A 17,608-nucleotide genomic window follows, 5' to 3' on the forward strand; every position below is an offset into this window, starting at 1 on the left:
ATAGAATAGACACTGTGACCAGAATATCTCGTAGAGGTCCAGTAGGTCCCTTAAAGAGGGAAGCAGCGAGGCGAGGCTTGTAGCATCCAGAGACCAGGCCTCAGTCTGGGAGTGCGACTCATCGCTAAGCTCCCGCTGGTTGTCGCCATGCTGGGATGGGGCCCAAGGTTGCCAATTTTTTTTAAAAAAGAAAAGCCAGAAACCCAAGTTTAATGTAAAACTTAATTATGATTTTTAAGTATTGGAAACAAATTAAAATAATTTTTAAGTAATATGCACAACAGTCAGAACTTCCATAAGCCTCCAGTTTAGCATACTAAGTGTAGCTTTTTCTGATACAGTTGAATGTGTCTCCATAGTATGACTCCTCTGTAGCATCTTGAACTCAAGTCATATTGCTTCTGCTTGATAACTTCAGCAATAGGTCCTCCTGTCCCAGGCGGCCAACCTATCCTCTTTTGGGTTAACTAATTGTTTGATGGTTCTGCCTCAAGGAGGCAGAAATGTATCTTCTTCAGGCTTTTTTGTCCTGTGAGACCACACAGAATAAGGCTAACTTCTTCTCTTGTGTGACAAGCCTTCAGATTTGTGAATTTTGGCTGTGAATCATAGTTCATTTCTCCAGAAATGTAGAGCATGGTAGTTCAGAATTCAGACTCTGAAGTCAGACTGTTAGGGTTTGAATCTCCTCTCTGGTCTCTAAGCTTTGTGATCCTTGGGGCTTGTAACTTCAACCTTTTTATACCTCAGTTTGTCCACTTTTAATATAAGCACATTACTGTAATTCACCTATTTGCTAATAGGTATACATGTAAGCTCTCTGAACAGTGCCTAGGATATAGTAAATATTCAGTAAATGTTATTATCTGGATTAAGCATCCTTCAATCATTCTTCATATAAGAGTTTAAAATTTTCTTACCATACTTAGTTTACAGTTTACTCATTAATGGAAGCAATCTTGTAAAATTAGTTTTCCTTCCGTATTTCTTACCTTCTATTCCATCATCCCACATACTCTAAGCAAGATCACAATGACTTTTGTCTTTGTTTATAAGTGTATGTGAATATAAATATAAATACACACATGCATATGTATACCTAACACTCACTCATTCTTGGGAGTGTGTGGAAATAAAAACCACTGGGAAGACAACCAAAATGTGACTTTGGCCCCTCCCTCACTCTCCTAATAAAACCCTGATTTTATTTACACATTTTCTTTCCTCCACACAGCTTTGTGCTTCAGAGAAGCAAGCTCTCTCTCTTGCCTTGGAGAGTGGGTTCTGATTGGTTTCAAAGTTACCATGGGGTTCCATTATGGCTGCTTGATTTTTGGCATAGGTATGTGATGCAATTCTGAAGAGAACTCTAATGGGATTGGGTTTGGGGTTCCTTGTTCCTAGAAGAGATGCACATGAAGAGATGGTCTCATTTTTTTCTGGTTATTGCTGAGTCTGGACAAGAAGTCTGTCAACTCACTTGAGGCCTGGAAATTGGGTGGGGGCGCCACCCAAGGATGGCAGATTGAAGATATAGGTGGGTGCTTGAAAACATTGTTGAGCTACTAAACTAACCAATCTTGGAACTTGTCCTTCCTCTTAATTTCCTTTGTGAGAAATGTAAGAAAACCATTCTTACTGTTTATGTTGCTTTGAGTTGGGTTTTCTTAACTTTCAGCTAAAAAAGCTTAATTAATAAAGAAGTCAAGTATTTATTTAATTCTACTGTGGTATAGCAAATTGGATAAATAGTACTTCACCTCATAGAGGTACAAGGAATTGAAGTAATATAGGTAAAGACACTTTGTAATTATAAAGTAAGGCCATAGATTTATAGTCCTGTTGTTACAGTACCACAAAGATATTTGTCAGCAGTGGACAGAATGTTACAAAGTCAGACTGCCTGGCTTTGCTAATTATTGATTCTTTTGACATTGTGCAGGTCACTGGACCCTTTAATTATTACTCTGTAAAACAAAATTAAATGAACTTGAAGATCCCTTCTGGTTTTATGAAAAGCCAATCAGTTTGATCATTCTGGGTTTCCCACCTGAAAGACAGTAGATAAAATAAGTAGCCCTTTTTTAATTGAAGAAAGCATGATTTATTAACCAGTTATATTGGGGCTGCTTCCAACTTCACAGTGGTTCTACTGATCTTAGTGTCTTGAGAAACAAGGAAAGCTCTACTGTCAGTATACTTAACTGGCTGTGAATATCAACTCTCATAGCTTCATACTGATGGATAATTTACTTTTTAACCCAAGTTTTTGCATTATTCTCCTATATATGTAATCAGTATGAGCATGTCATCAGTTTTCTTATTCATACCGTCCCTTGTAATCTGCCATCATTTTCTTTTACCCTCTTCCTAGTCATACTGTTCCTAGACTATTGACTAGCCGCCTAAATGGTCTCAGAAGCAGCTTCCTCTCCCTTCTTATTCATCTATAAAATGAGGTGAAAGCAGATGATTTTTTAAGATGCTTTCTGATTCTAACATTCTGTGTTTGTCAATTATTTTTCTCATCAATTCAGATTCTGTTAAACCTGAGAGGACTCATCTTTGATTACATATTAGAGTTAGGTTTCACGGAGAGGCCTGAGGAGGAGGAGAGGGTGGGGGAGTGGCAGGTCAGCGGAGCAGTCAGGGCACAACATTTATTAGTAAAGTTTGCTGCCTTATGTGGGTGTGGTTTGTAGCAACCCAAAACAATTACAGTAGTAACATAGAAGATTACTGACTAAAACCGAATAACCAGTGTAACAGTAATAATGGAAAAGCTTGAAACACTGCAAGAATTACCAGTACAGTGAGTAAATGCTGTTGGAGAAACCGTACTCCTAGACTTGCTCTACAGAGTTGCCACAGACCTTCAGTTTATAAAAAATACAGTATCTGTGAAGTGCAGTAAAGCGAGGCATGCCTCCTTATCTACTACATGTAGATACATGTAATTTTTTTGCATTTTATTTATTTTTAAGGATTGGAAGACAAGAAAAAGAAGCAGCTTACAATTTCAAAGCTTTGGGAAATCAGTATGATACATTTTCTCTTCCAGCAAAAATTAAAACTTGTAGAAATTGATTCATAACTGCAGAAGTACTAATAAGGGAAACCTAAAGTGTTCAGTCTAATCCATATTAGATTAGGAGCGCTTGCATGAAATTCCCTAGACATCTAAACTTGTTTTTCCAGAAAAGGAAAATATTACTTAATAACTTTGTGTAGAAAGACAGATGCTAGTGAAAGTAAAAATATTGGTGTTGATTCTGAATTCTTGAAGATAATGAGTGAGGTCACCTTCTGTCACATTACCACAAATTGCCCAAGGAAAACATTAAAACCACCCATGCTAACATTTGAATGTGTGACGTTATTTAGACACAGAACATCATACCTAGTTTTATTTCTAGAAATAGGGGGTTAATTGCAAAAGAATCAGAATGCAGATTTTTGCTTTCAGTTTGTAGTTTTGTGGGGGTTTTTTTGTTAACATCAAATAGATGGTTTCTTTTCCAGTACTGCTTCTCCAACTCCAACACCAAATAGGTGTTGGACAATTAATTCAATTAAGTTAAATTCAGTTCTGACACTAACTACTAGAGTTAGCTTCAGACTCCATAGGTTAAAGGGTTCGGTCTCAGATCAAATGCCTGTTGCCTTTTGCAAGTATTGGCAATGTCTCCAGATTACTTTCATCTCCATCCACTGGATAGGGTCAGGGTCTATTAAATATGTGATTACTCAGAAAGTGAGTTGTTATTCTGCTCTTTAATTTACCAGATTACTTTTTCCATTCTTTCTTACTTCCTTGTTCTCTCTGATCACTTACTACTGCTAGTTAGAGGTTAGTAGAGAGGACAAGCCAGTAAATGTTTTCTTTTGAGTGTTTTGGATAATACAATGTAATTCCTTCCTTTATTCCTTCCTAATTTACTAATTTCCTTCCTTCCTACCTATGCACTTTTTTAAAGCTGCTTCTATACCAAAGGATATAAACCCTCATGGAGTTTTCCTTCAAAATACCCTTTTTTTTAAGGAAATGACATCAGAATTTCCACATGTAATGAAATGAGTCTTAAACCTTAAAATGTGAAAAGTGTGGTAGTCTTCTATATTATAAAAATATTTAATTAGAGTCCTATTTCATGTAGCACAATTGTAAATCTTTTAGATAGGTTTTAGTAACTCATGATTTTAATAGCTGTAGGGTCTTTGCATGTGGCTGTCTGTGTAAATATTGTTCTTCCATCTTTTCATTCTGTGGGATGAACAGCATTTATTTTTATTTTAATAATTCTGATAAGGTGTATTTGAAATGTTTGCTTCATTAAGAGATGAGTGTTTATTTTTAAAAATAAACACTTTATTATAAAAATTATTTGACCTTATAATCATTCTTTAATATCTTTAATACTGATCTTATGTATGTTGAAGGTCTTCAGATTATTTTTTTAATGCTAAAACTTGTAATAAAAACCAGTAATGTTATACTATTTTTTTTATTAACTGAACTATATCCTTTGACTGTATGCAATTCAGTATCATTAGGTGTTGAGTTTTATGCAGCTAATACAAAAACTGGAAGACATAAATATTTGAAATTCTTTACTGCATGCATAGTCAAATATTACTTGCCCAGGTGTCATCTTTTTAAAATAACTTTTAAGTCTTATACATTTTGGGGAGAAAGGTGGCATTTTGACTATGGAAAAGAACAGATAATCCTTGCGCTACTTAAAGTCACCTTTATGAAAGGCTGCTGCTGTTGAGGATGAATTAACACTGATCTTTTCTCCTACATAGAGCTGTTGGAAATAACAGTATGGGTTTATTACTTTCAATATTTTAATAAGTATAAACTACCTTTTGTTTTTATAAATAAAAAATGTTATTTTTGTAAGTTTCTCAGGGAGGAAAAAAAATAGCTGATTAGTCAGTGGGTATTTTGATTTACATTGAGTAATTTTTATTATTGCTTCCAAAACAGACACTCCTTGAATATGCAGAGAAATGGAAAACTTCAGAAGATCCTTTACCTTTATTGGAGGTATACACAGTGGCTATCCAAAGTTATGTTAAAGCCCGACCATATCTTACCTCTGAATGTGAAAATGTAGCATTGGTTCTGGAACGCTTGGCATTGTGAGTAGAACTTTGTGTAAATAAACATTAGATTTAGCTTTTTAATTTTAACCCTATATCTCAGGTCTTTGATAGTTTATTTTTAAATAGTTATGGGGAGTTTACTGATGATATTAGAATTGTGTTATTTTACTTGAATTTTAATAATTATTTGTGTCCTTACCAACTTTTTGTTTTGTAGAAGCTGTGTTGAACTTTTACTGTGTTTGCCGGTTGAGTTACCAGATAAACAGTGGGAACAGTTTCAGACACTGGTACAGGTGAGGATATTTACCTATTAGATTTAATATCTTATGCCAGTTTTCTTTAGTCTTAATACATTATTTGGTTAAACTTCAAACCATCTAAATAAGGACAAGCAATAATTGCTACTCTTATTAACACTAGAGTCTTGCACATAATAGATGCTCAACAAATGTTTGCTAGTGAATATGTACATTTAGATAGATTGGTTGAATGTTGCACTTTTCTTTAAGATCAGTTAATTAGGACTTTGGCAGAGCAGTAAGGGAACACAAAAGAAAATGCCCTAATTTGTATTTAGAAATGATTTAACTAATTGCTGAAAATCTGCAATATGCTTTGTAAGAATTTAACATCCATTTAATCCTCAAGAAAATTTTATGGGGGTATGTATATTTTTCCCATTTTAAAGGTGAGGAAACTGAGGCTCATATTCTAAAATATTTATTTGCTCAAGCTTAAATAGCTAACTAATATCACAGAGAAGTTACTTGAATCAATGTTCTTTATTTCAGTGCCCATGCTTTTTCTTCTTTATCTGAAAAACACATGCTTTGTCTCTTTTATTTGGTGTTCTTATTCTACTAATTTAAGTACTACACAATTTAGCATTTAGTTGTTTTGAAGTATTTTCAAGAATGTTAAATTTTGTTTCAAGCACTTGATTGTGCTGGATATATTATAGTTTCAAGTAAATTTTGATTAATAGATTATGATTAAAGAAGAAGAATGTTCTGCTAATTAATTTCTAAAGGTATAGTTGTTGCTTTTTCTAGCCAGAATTCTTGAACTATCTTTTGGCCTTATGTTTCTCTGTAGGAGATAAAGAGTGTTAGTCTCAAATTTTAAGAGTATGTGAAATAAACTACAGTTAGGTAGAGGAATCAACTTTTCCTATTTTAATATTAAACATTAAAATCTACATCAAGTACAAAATTCTTGAAGGTAGGATTCATACCTTAGTACCATTGGATTCTACATAGTGTCTTACACATAATAGATATTTAATAACTGTTTGTTGAAATGAAAGCGTCTTGTCCTGTTTGTCACATTGCAACTAACGTTTTAATCATACAATTTCTACTTCAATGTATCAGTAACTTGTGTCTTAGTTTTTTTTTCCCCCCAGCAAGTGTTTATTTTAGGTAAATAATTTCAGAACATTTCATTGTTTAGAATTCAGATACCCTGCACACAGAATTAATTAAATAGGTTGTTTATATGCAAATACATGGAATTCCTCATGGTATTTATTTTGTTTGTCAACACAAGATAAACTTTTAAACTTTTCTTTCTTGAGACAGTAACACTAATTGATACTTTTTCATATGGATTAATGAGAAGGAAATAATACCTCTTTTAAATCCTTCTGTGGTAGCTTTCAGCAATTGCACAAAGAAAATTTCTTAAAGCACTTGAACTTGTTTAAATGGGGAGATTTTTATGGTTTTAAGGAATGGACTTTTTATGTAAATACAGCATGCAGCTTTAAGAGTTTCCATGACTCTTTGCTCTCATTTCAGAACTTCCTTAGGGTTCTTTTATACCAGCTTAACAGCATTTGTTTCATTTTTCATTTTGCCTTTGTTTCTAAACATTTCTTTACCCCACGAGAGGTTAAGCCCTATAAGTGCAGGGACTAACTGCTCTCTTCCCTAGTCCTTTGCACATAGAAATAATAAACATTTTCTGAATTGAATAAAAACTATTGGTCTTTGTGGCTTGAAGAATATGCCAATTGCAGGAACATCTGGAAACTACTAGTAAGCAAGGTTCAGTGTCAGCTTTAGTATACCGTTACCAAGGCTGTTTACTGAATAAATGAAAACTCATGCATTTAGTTGTTTTCATTAAGTCCCTTTTTATTGGAATATGTATAAATTGTCACTTTTAGATCTTGATGCAAATCTGTCATTTATTGATGGTAGAAGTTTTTTGGGGAAATAGTTTTACTCACACAGAAGATGTAAAATGTGTAAGGTCTTTTATGGTATGGATATTCTGAGAGCCTCCTTGAGAAATAACTTTGCTCTTGGTTTAGATTTTGGAAGAAAAAATAACATGGCCTTATAACTAGAGATATATTGTATTTATTTGAAACTTATAATTGATATAATTCTTATCCTTGAAATTCGTCTTTAAAAATCAGAGTACAGGAATTCAGCACTTTGTAATGTGACGTGAAATTTTTAAGATAAAAGTCTTATTTTTGAACAGTTTAGTATTATATTTAAAGCTTGATAAGCTTGCTTTTGAAAATCTGTTGTAATTCTTTGGATGTTTATTTAATATTTGTAGGTAGCTCATGAAAAGCTGATGGAGAATGGCAGCTGTGAATTGCATTTTTTAGCTACTCTAGCTCAAGAGACTGGGGTGTGGAAAAACCCGGTACTGTGCACTATTCTTTCCCAGGAACCATTGGATAAGGATAAAGGTAAATTTTCTAGAGAGAGAGAAAAAAAAGAATCACTAGACTAGATAGAAAATAAGTACTTAACATTGTTTTGATATAATTCATCTCAAGATATACCAAAGAAAGAACATTTAATTAAATTTTGTCTGAGGTGCTTGAAGACCTTTGCCTTCATTTTATTTGGGGGAAGATGTATTTATAGGACTATATAATCCTAGAATAACAGAGAAAGTAAAAAATTTTTCCCTGTGTCTTTTCAACAAAGGAACTCCCTTTGCAACATCCTGACAGGTGGCAGTCTAGCTTATATTCAGTAACTAACTTATTTGACAGGTGGAGAAACAGAATAGGGTGAATTATTTTCCTCAAAATACAGTAAGAAATTAATGTTGGAATTCTCTTCTGTCTTTAAGATTAGTACTTTTTCTCAAACAGCTTTTTGATCAGTTTTATTCTGCTTTGTTACTACTATATGAGCTCAGGCAATAAAGATTCCAATTAAATTGGCAGGTATTCTATTGGAAGTAGATAACTAAATTACTAATATGCAAAACCTTTAATGTCCAGAGCTCAAAAAATGTATATATCATGAAGAAGACCACTGTTTTTGCCTTTGCTACTTTTCTTGAGATTGCTTAGGAGTGTGCCAGACTCCATCCTAACCTTTCCCAAGGTATTAAACTAGAGAAGTAAATAAACTTCTTACATGCTGCTTTTCTTGGTGGCAAACTCTAGGTATTTTGCTACATGATAGCAAATTACGAATGCTCTGAGAAAGGAGTGTTAGTAAATAAGTCCATTGCTTGTGAACTATTCTCATTTTTAGATGCTTACCAAAAGGTTTTCAGTTAATCTCCAAAGTTCTCTTTAAGCGAGTTGTTCCTACCTGGCTCTTCTTACCATTATTCCATGGTTTCCTGATAGTTCTAGCAGTGTTACCTGTTTCCTAGTTTTCATAAGAAGTTTATTTTTAGTATCCCCTTCCTTTGTGGATATCCACAGATAAGCTATAGTGTTCTCAGGACCTCGGAAAAATGGAGAGTAATTTAAAATAATAATAATAAAAATAAAGTTTTAAAGTTGAGAATCTTAGACTTTTCTGCCTTTGGCATATTGGTTTTATTCCCAATATACTGATACCACTATGGTTTTATTCATATAATCAGATCATTTTCTAATCTCTGCTTTGGAAATACTGGATGTGATACATCAATAATCAAATTACATTGTGTAGTTCCTAACAGTTTGAAATACGTTTTTATGTGCATGATTTCATTTAACCTTCACAATGATCCTGTAAAAAAGGTAGAATCTTTACTGCCCCTATTTTACAGATGAGAAAATTAAGACTCAGAAAAATTAATTGTCTTTTCTACATTATGTGCCAGTGTTATGAGGCACAGCCAGGAGTTAAATTTGGTCCTCAGCCTCTCTCCTTATGTTATACTGTGTTGTACCTAACCAAATAAATTGCACCTAGCTTAAATAATTAACTCCTTTTTTCTTTTGTCAGTTTCTAAAGAGCTTCTTTCCAAACTGACACATTATGCTAAAGCAGGAAAAATTAAACCTTTACCTTAATGGAGATTAAAATTTATTTTAAAAGAATACATGCTCAATTCCCTTACTTGTTTCAATGTGTCTAACATTGTTTCCATTAACAAATATCTCTACCCATCTCTGCTGCATGTTTCTTGGTCTCCACCTGACATAGCTGCTAGAATAATTTGGACTATGCAGCCAAAAGGAGTTTCTACAATAGAAACGGATTGTAGGAAGCCAGACTTTAATACAACTCATGAAGCAACCAGAGAGATTGTTAAATGATTGAGAGGTTTGCAGCCAAACTCTTTACTTGGTTCTCTGTTACTTAGAATGCTTCTTTGATGTGAGTTATTTTATGGATAATTACACAAACTAGAAGTGAGTGAATGTTTATTTCCTCCTTTGAAAAAGTTGAAGAAATTAATGTTTTACATATTACATTTTCAAATATGGTGGTTCAAAAGGATGGGAACTTTTAGCTCTTTTATTATATATTCAGCCCCTTGGTTTAACTTAATCTATCCTAGCAGGTCTGAAGAGGAGAGGAAGAGCTTAGTGAATAATTAGTACATCTCAATAGGCTGTGCTCTTTAGTTTGTAGTGAAGCCTTTAAGGTTTGATATAGTATTTGAACAGTAGATAATCCACTTAATTCCGAGTTTGTTTTTAATTGACTGTTTTCGACCCATTAAAACCCAACTAAACCAAGAAATTCTTTTTGACTTGGGGGACTAAGCATGGGTAGGACTCAAAATTTTAAATGTGGGTTTCACTTTAAGATTTTAGCCATCTAGAATAAGGTAACTGGAATACTCAAACCAACATAATTCAAGTAGATGGCCTTTGAACATCCAGGAACTTATAAAAAGCATACATATTTTCTTGTACCTTTGTTTAGTCAAAATCTTGAGATTGGCAAAGCACTGAATACTCATTTATTTTTTTCACCCAATTTTAACGCCCATCTAAAACATCACTGATAAATACATAGGTCTGCTTGAACACTTGTAGAAAATGGTAACTATGTAGTTCAGTCCATTCTTAGCCTGCTATTAGAAAATTTGCCTTGTGAAAACTATAGTCTTGGAGTTGCCATCTTTTGGATCTGGTTTTACCCTTAAAGACATACTAAAAAGTATAAATCCCTCTTTCATGTCATAGCAATTGAGATTAAGATTGCCATCATGTCCACACTTAGTGATCTTCTCCTCTGTTGACTAAAAGCCTTCCTGGTATGGCATGATTTTAAATCTACAATCATTTCTTAGTTTTTTAATGTATTTTGTTTGTTGTTTTTCAGAACTTAATGTGTACCCTAAATATATTTGATCTTGCCAGCTTTTAGGTCATTGGTAGTCTCATTCCTTTTCCTGACAATTTATACTGAAGTTAGTGTGACTTAAGATGACATTACCTTTTTTGGGTGGCCATATCATTCTTAAAACTTAGGTTACTAAAATTGCACACACAAATTTTTTTTTTTACAATAAGTGCTGGTCTTAAATTATCTACATTTTTGTATGTTGTCTTTTGGTACATAAGGTATTGCTTTTTTTTCTGTTTAATTTCACTATGTTAGATCCACTCTGTTTCTGCAACTTGCCAATATTTTTCTAAGTCTTGATTTGGTTATTCAGGGTTTTTGTACCCACTTTTTTCCTCTTGTTAGCATCCAGGTTCCTGATGACAACCATAAAAAGGTCATGTCCCGAAACCTAGCCCCTGAGATACTTACCGAAGTCTTCCTGCTTGCCTCAGTCCTTCAGTTAATCAATACCTTTGATTATGGTTTCATCAGATACACCTATTTTTATTTATGTCTCATACATGGTTCTCCTTTATGTGTATAAGGATTTGATGAAAGAGCATAGCAGGTATTTGACTAGAGTTTAATTATGTAAGATTATTTAATATTGAGGTTAGTCTGACCTAATTTATTATTTTTAAATGAACTTTTAATTTTAGAATAGTTTTATTGTAAAGAATTGTGAAAATAAAATAGATTTATTTTAGAAAAATTGTGGAGAGTTGTCATATACCTCACTAGTTTTCCCTAATATTAGTATCTTAGTATTATTAGTATTACCACTTAGTGTGATACATTTGTCCCAACTTATGAGCCAATATTGGTACTTTGTTATTAATTAAAGTCCATACTAATTCATATTTCCTTAGTTTTTACCTAATGTATCTTTTCTGTCCCAGGAGCCCATGCTCGGGATACCATATTACATTTAGTCGTCATGTTTCCTTAGGCTCCTCTTGGTTGTGACAGGTTTTCAGACATTCCTTGTTTTTGATGACATAGACAGTTTTGAGGAATACTGGTTAGGTATTTTGTAGACTGTCCTTTAATTGGGATTTGTCTGCTGTTGCTCTCTCATGATTAGAACTGGGCTTATGGGTTTGAGGGAGGAAGACCACAGAGATAAAGTGCCATGTCATCACATTGTATCAAGAGTACATGCTGTCACCAGACTTCTCACTGTTGATGTTAACCTTGATCACCTGCCTGAGGTAGTGTATTTGTTAGGTTTCTCCTTTATAAAGTTACGCTTTTCCCCTCATCCATGCTGTGTTCTTTGGAAGGAGTCTAGTATATGTAGCCCGCACTTAAAAGGTAGAGTTGAGCTCCACCTCCTTGTAGGGGTGGTATCTATATAGAGTATTTAGAATTCTACACAGATGTGTTTTCTTCCCCTTCCGTTTATTTATTTATTCAGTCATTTATATCGGTATGGACTCATGGACATTTGGTTTATACTTTGGTCATAATCCAGTACTACTTCATATAATTTTGTTGCTCAAATTGTTTCAGTTTGGCCACTGGCAACTCTTTAACTTCTGTGTCCCTTTGATGTACCCCCACCACTGGGGGTTATGTTTTTTGTTTTGAGTATTTCCTTTGTATCTTTACAAAATGCTCAAGGCTTATCTTACATATATCCTGGCCCCAGACCTAGAACCTGCTATTTCTTCAGGGAGCCCTGGTTCTTTTTGTTGGACAATAGTATTAGAAACCTTGGTTTCTGGTAATTGGGTATGCTTGTTGCTATTGGGATGTCATTGCTTCTAGGACCTCTTGACAAAGCAAGAAAACACATGTAGGTCCCTAATATGTATTAGGTATAAAACATTTCTGCATGTAGCCAGCTGTACCTAGTAAACCTAATGTGAGAGTTCATACTGATCTCTACTACTTTAATCCATACCACATGGATCATTGTAGCCTCCTCCTGTTGCTTTCACAGAACCTCTCACTTAACAGAATGTCATGTAATTGGAATCATACAATATGTGTAGCCTTTTCAGACCAGCTTCTTTTCACCATTGGTCATCCATCTATTTAATCAGTTCTGTTATATATATACAGTAGTTTCAGAATTGATAGCCTGTACCCTTGTGGAGAAAACCTTATCAATTACAGTACAGTGCTTATATGCAGTTCCTCTTGTCATCATTTTTCCAGGCTCCACTCATCCAAAGTAAGTGAGCACCTCATTCTCCCACCTTTTTCAATGAAGTCCTCTAACAACATTTGGAATACAATTAGACTCTTTTGCCATACTCTGCATTCCATCCAGGGTTTCCCCACCATCCTAAATAAACTTTTTAAAATTTGCATATCTTGAGATTCCTCCTTTGTGTTGTAAAGTTCTCTGAGTTTTGACAACTGCATAGTGTCATGAATCTACACAGGAGTTTCACTGCCCTAAAAACATCAACTGCTTTACCTATTCAACCCTCTTCTGCACTTGACAACTACTGATTTGTTTACCATCTCTATAGATTTGCCTTTTCAAGAGTGTCATATAATTATATCCTTTTCAGTCTAGCTTCTTTCAGTTAGCAATATGTTTTTAGTTTTCATCTATGTCTTTGAGTGGTTTAATAGTTCATTCCTCCTTATTGAATACTATTCCATTATATTATGTGTGGTATAAATGTACCACAATTTGTTGATCCTTTTACCTGTTAAAGGACATCTTGTTCACTACCAGTTTTTGGTATTTATGAATAAAGCTGCTATAGACATTCATATGCTGGTTTTTATATGGACGTAAGTTTCACTTCTGTTGGGTAAATATCTAGGAGTAAGATTGCTAGATCATGTGGTAAAAACTGTTTTGCTTTGTAAGAAACTGCCAAACTGTATACCATTCTGCATTCTCACCAGCAATGAATGAGAACTCTGTTGCTCTAAACCCTTATTGGCAATTAGTATTGTCTATTTGGGGAATTTTAGCTATTCTGATAGATGTGTGGTGGCACCACATTGTTTTAATTTGCATTTCTGTAATAACAGATTATATTGAACATCTTCATATGCATACTTGCTATCTGTATGCCTTTGGTGAAGCATCTGTTTAGATTTTTTGTCTACTTTTAATCAGGTTGTTTTCTTACAGTTGAGTTTTAACAGTTCTTTGTACAGTTGAAATACCTTTATCAGATACAAGTTTTGCAAATATGTTCTTTCAGTGTGTGGCTTGTTCTTTTTCTTTGCAGTGTCTTGTACAGAGAAGTTTTAAATTTTAAAGAAGTCCATCTTACCAAATTTTTTTCCTTCATGGATTGTGCTTTTGGTGTTTTATCTAAAAACTCATTACCAAACCCAAGGTTGTGTATATTTTTCTCCTGTTTTTTTTTTGTAGAAGTTATATAGTTGTGCATTTTACATTTGGGTCTATGACACGTTCTGAGACTTTTGTGAAAAGTGTAACCTAATTTATGTTTAGTGAATCTTGACTTGTCTTCACTCTTACCATTCACACTTCTCTTTCTGAACAATCAGAAACCCTGTTTTTAATATGTAATTAATTTTGAGACTTCTTACTCAGGACTGTGTATCTATTTCTGTAGCCCACAGTATTGCAAAATGTTCTGAAAATTAAAATTTCCTATGTATTCCATTTGCTCCATTGTTTGTACTGCCCTTTTTAATCTAAATATTATTATCAGAACCACCATAAGAATAAATGAATTCTCCTTTTCTCTGTTATCATAAATAGTATGTATGTAATCAAACCCACGCAGTAGGCCTTTCTCAGGAAGTTACCCGTGTCTGCCAATTTGTCAACATTTTTGGTGAGTTTTAGGAGTCACCTTGGGTTTTAGCTTTAGTAACATTTTACATAGGTTAATAGCAGTTCTCTGAAACTCATAGGGTGTGCATCCTTGGTCCTGAGCCTGCTTTCCCCTGTTTTATATGTGTCATCATTTTAAAATACAAATCCTGAGGGGGCTCCCCATTGTAGTCACACTGAACTCCTTTGGCCTTTTTCCCTTTACTTCCCCCCACTTTGGGATAATTTGTAATTGCATAAATTGCATTTGTATTAGCTTGCCAGTCCTTTCTTAAATTTTAAGCCCTGCAGTTCTTTTTTTCAGAACCCTTTGGTTTTCAATCCTTCAAAATTTTATGAGGCAATAAGTCTTTGTTTCAGTAATAAACTTTCCATGTTAAAGTGAACATGGAAAAATTCCTGACCAGATACTAGTGTACAAAAGATGCAGTAACATTTTTAAAGGGAAAGGAGATGGGAAGAGAAAACAAGTAACAACTGAGGGTGAGGCCAGATCATATTTGATTTGGGGTAGTAAATGTCTAGTTCTTTGGCCCCTTGACAGTTTGGTATCTGTGTGTGTGTGGTGTGTGTGTGTGTCTGGTGTGTGTGTCTGTGTCTGTGTGGTGTGTCTGTGTGGTGTGTGTGTGTGTCTGTGTCTGTGTGGTGTGTCTGTGTGGTGTGTGTGTGTCTGTGTGTGTCTTTACCTGTCTATGTAGAGAATGTTTCAATGGGTGACTCTGAGACCTAGACGTGAATCCATTCACAGTTTTTTTGTGTTAGGACATTTCTTACAGAAAGTCACTAAAAAGAGCACCTTGCAAACTCTATATTAAGTGTAGGTACTCTTAGAAGTACGCTTTTCCTCACTCTTGTTCCTCTTCGGCTGTGTTTCCCCCAGCAGCCCCCGCTTTCCTTTTCGCTCCCCCATCTCTCTTCCTCCTCCCCTCTCTCCTTCTCTCTCCCTCCCTCTCTCTCCTTTGACCTTAACTCACCTTGTCTTGGCATAAAAATAAGTAAATGGAGCATTTTAGATTTTATTTTTAAAAATCACTACTAAATTAGATTGCCTTTTACTTTGTTATAACCTTTAGAGCCTTGAGGATCAGTGACTGATTAGAATTAAGCTGTTAGAACTTAACTACAGTAAGCTTATAAAAGTATTCACTTGCTCATTTCATGCTGATGATTATTTCACATTTTCTTAACATTAATTATAGTCTAATATACTTAAACATAACCATGATGGTCCCAAGATTTTGATTTTTATTAAAAGCACATACTCAAAAGGCTTCTTGAAACATCCTAGAAAAATACACTGTATCTGTTTCAGTAAGTGCATTTTATAATAATGTTACATGGATAAATATGTCAGAATTCAAATGAAATACTAGTAATTCTTAGTTCACACAAAATTTTAGTGTTGTACACTAACTAGATTCATCTGTGACATAGTAGAATATTATTTTAACATTTTGTTATATGTGAGTCATGTCAAAAACCAGTTATGGCCATAAAGTTTCAGGCTTAATGAATAAAAAGCAAGCAACCATGATTTAAGGAATTCTGAAATCTTTAAGTGAAAATTCTATTTCTTGAAAATATAACATGTTCCTTCCGGAATGGCTAAGAGTTGGGGTGAAGGTTAAGATTATCCCTAATTGGTAATTTGGACACTGAAATACAGTTCCATGGAGTGGTGGTTCTTAGTCCTGGCTGTGCCCAAATCACCTGGGAGTTTTTAGACAACCACTGCTGACAGCCTACCTCAGACCAAGTACAGTCTCTGGGTCTGAGCCCTAGGCTTTAGTACTTTTTGCAAGTTCAGGATAATTCTACAGCCTGAGTTAAGAACCACTATCAAGAGCTTGAAGTGTTGTGTTTTATTAAATTTCTGAATTTGAATTAAATGCTGAATTGATTATGCATTTTTTATTGTAATAAACACATTAACATAAAGTGTACTATTTATTCATTTTTTAAGTATACAGTTCATTAGTGTTAAGTATAGTCATACTGTTGTGTGACAGATCTCTGGAACTTTCTCATCTTGCAAAACCAAAACTCTGTAAAAATTAAACAACTACTCTCCTTTCCCCCACCCTTCTCTCCTAGCCCCTGGTTAGCTGATATGATGCTTTTTGGTTTCTATGACTTTGACTGCTTTAGGTACCTTGTACAAGTAGAATCATACCATATTTCCCTTTTTGTGACTGGCTTATTTCACTTGGCATAGTGTCCTCAAGGATCATCCACATGTAGCATTTGACAGGATTTCCTTCATTTTTAAGGGTAAATAATACTCCTTTGTATGTATATACCACTTTTTGTTTGCCTGGTCATCTGTTTGATGGACATTTGGATCACAGCCACCTCTTGGCTCTCACGAGTAGTGCTGTTAAGAACAAAGGTGTGCAGGTATCTGTTTGAGACCCTCCTTTCAATTCTCTAGACATACCCAGCAGTGGGATAGCTCATCATATGGTCGTTTTAATTTTAATATGTTGAACTTCCAGACTGTTTCCCGTAGAGGAGGTACCATTGTATAGTCCCATCAACAGTGCACATACGTTCTGACTTCTCCACATTCTCACCAATGCTCATTTTATATCTTCACTAGTAGCCATTCTAATGGGTGTATTTCTATGGTAATTAGAGACACCAAGTATTCGTTCATAACTTGTTGGCATTTCTGTACCATCTTTGGAGAAATGTATATTGCAATCCTTTGCCCACTTTTTAATAGGATTATTTGATTTTTTGTTGAGTTGTAAGAATTCTTTATATATTGCAGATATTAACCCCTTATCAGGTACATGATTTGCAGATTTCTCCCATCCATTTCACTGTTGATTCTGTCCTTTGATGCACAAAAGTTGTTTGGTGTAGACCCATTTGTCTATTTCTGTTTTTGTTACCTATACCTGTTGTCATTTCTAACAAATCATTGCCATGTCCAGTGTCTTGAAGCTTTTCTCATTTGTTTTCTTCTAGGAGTTTTGTAGTTTTGGGTCTTGATTTTAGATCTTTAATCCATTTCAAGTTATTTTTTTAATATGGTATTAAGATCCTTAAGGGTCCAGTTTCATTCCTGTGCATGTGGATATCCAGTTTCCCCACCATAGTTTGTTGAAAAGACGGTCCTTTTCCCATTGAGTGGCCTTGGCACTCTTGTTGAAGATCATTTGATCAT

General features: G+C 34.4%; 1 protein-coding gene across 4 annotated transcripts in view; it reads left to right on the plus strand.

Annotated features, from left to right (window-relative positions):
- The window catches only part of ZNF292 (zinc finger protein 292), a 77,184-nt gene that overhangs the window by 24,769 nt on the left and 34,807 nt on the right, over positions 1-17,608 (plus strand). The window contains exons 2-5 of one of the 4 annotated variants that reach the window (XM_057489407.1): positions 1,408-1,537; positions 4,994-5,148; positions 5,330-5,408; positions 7,690-7,825. In XM_057489407.1, the coding sequence (XP_057345390.1) occupies positions 7,708-7,825 (118 nt within the window). In that variant the 5' untranslated portion in view covers positions 1,408-1,537; positions 4,994-5,148; positions 5,330-5,408; positions 7,690-7,707. Of the gene's footprint in view, positions 1-1,404; positions 1,538-4,993; positions 5,149-5,329; positions 5,409-7,689; positions 7,826-17,608 lie in introns of all 4 variants that reach the window. The other 3 variants (XM_036912162.2, XM_036912159.2, XM_057489408.1) reach the window with 3 other exon arrangements.

The sequence above is a fragment of the Manis pentadactyla genome, chromosome 12, assembly GCF_030020395.1.
Source record: "Manis pentadactyla isolate mManPen7 chromosome 12, mManPen7.hap1, whole genome shotgun sequence".
NCBI lineage: Eukaryota > Metazoa > Chordata > Mammalia > Pholidota > Manidae > Manis > Manis pentadactyla.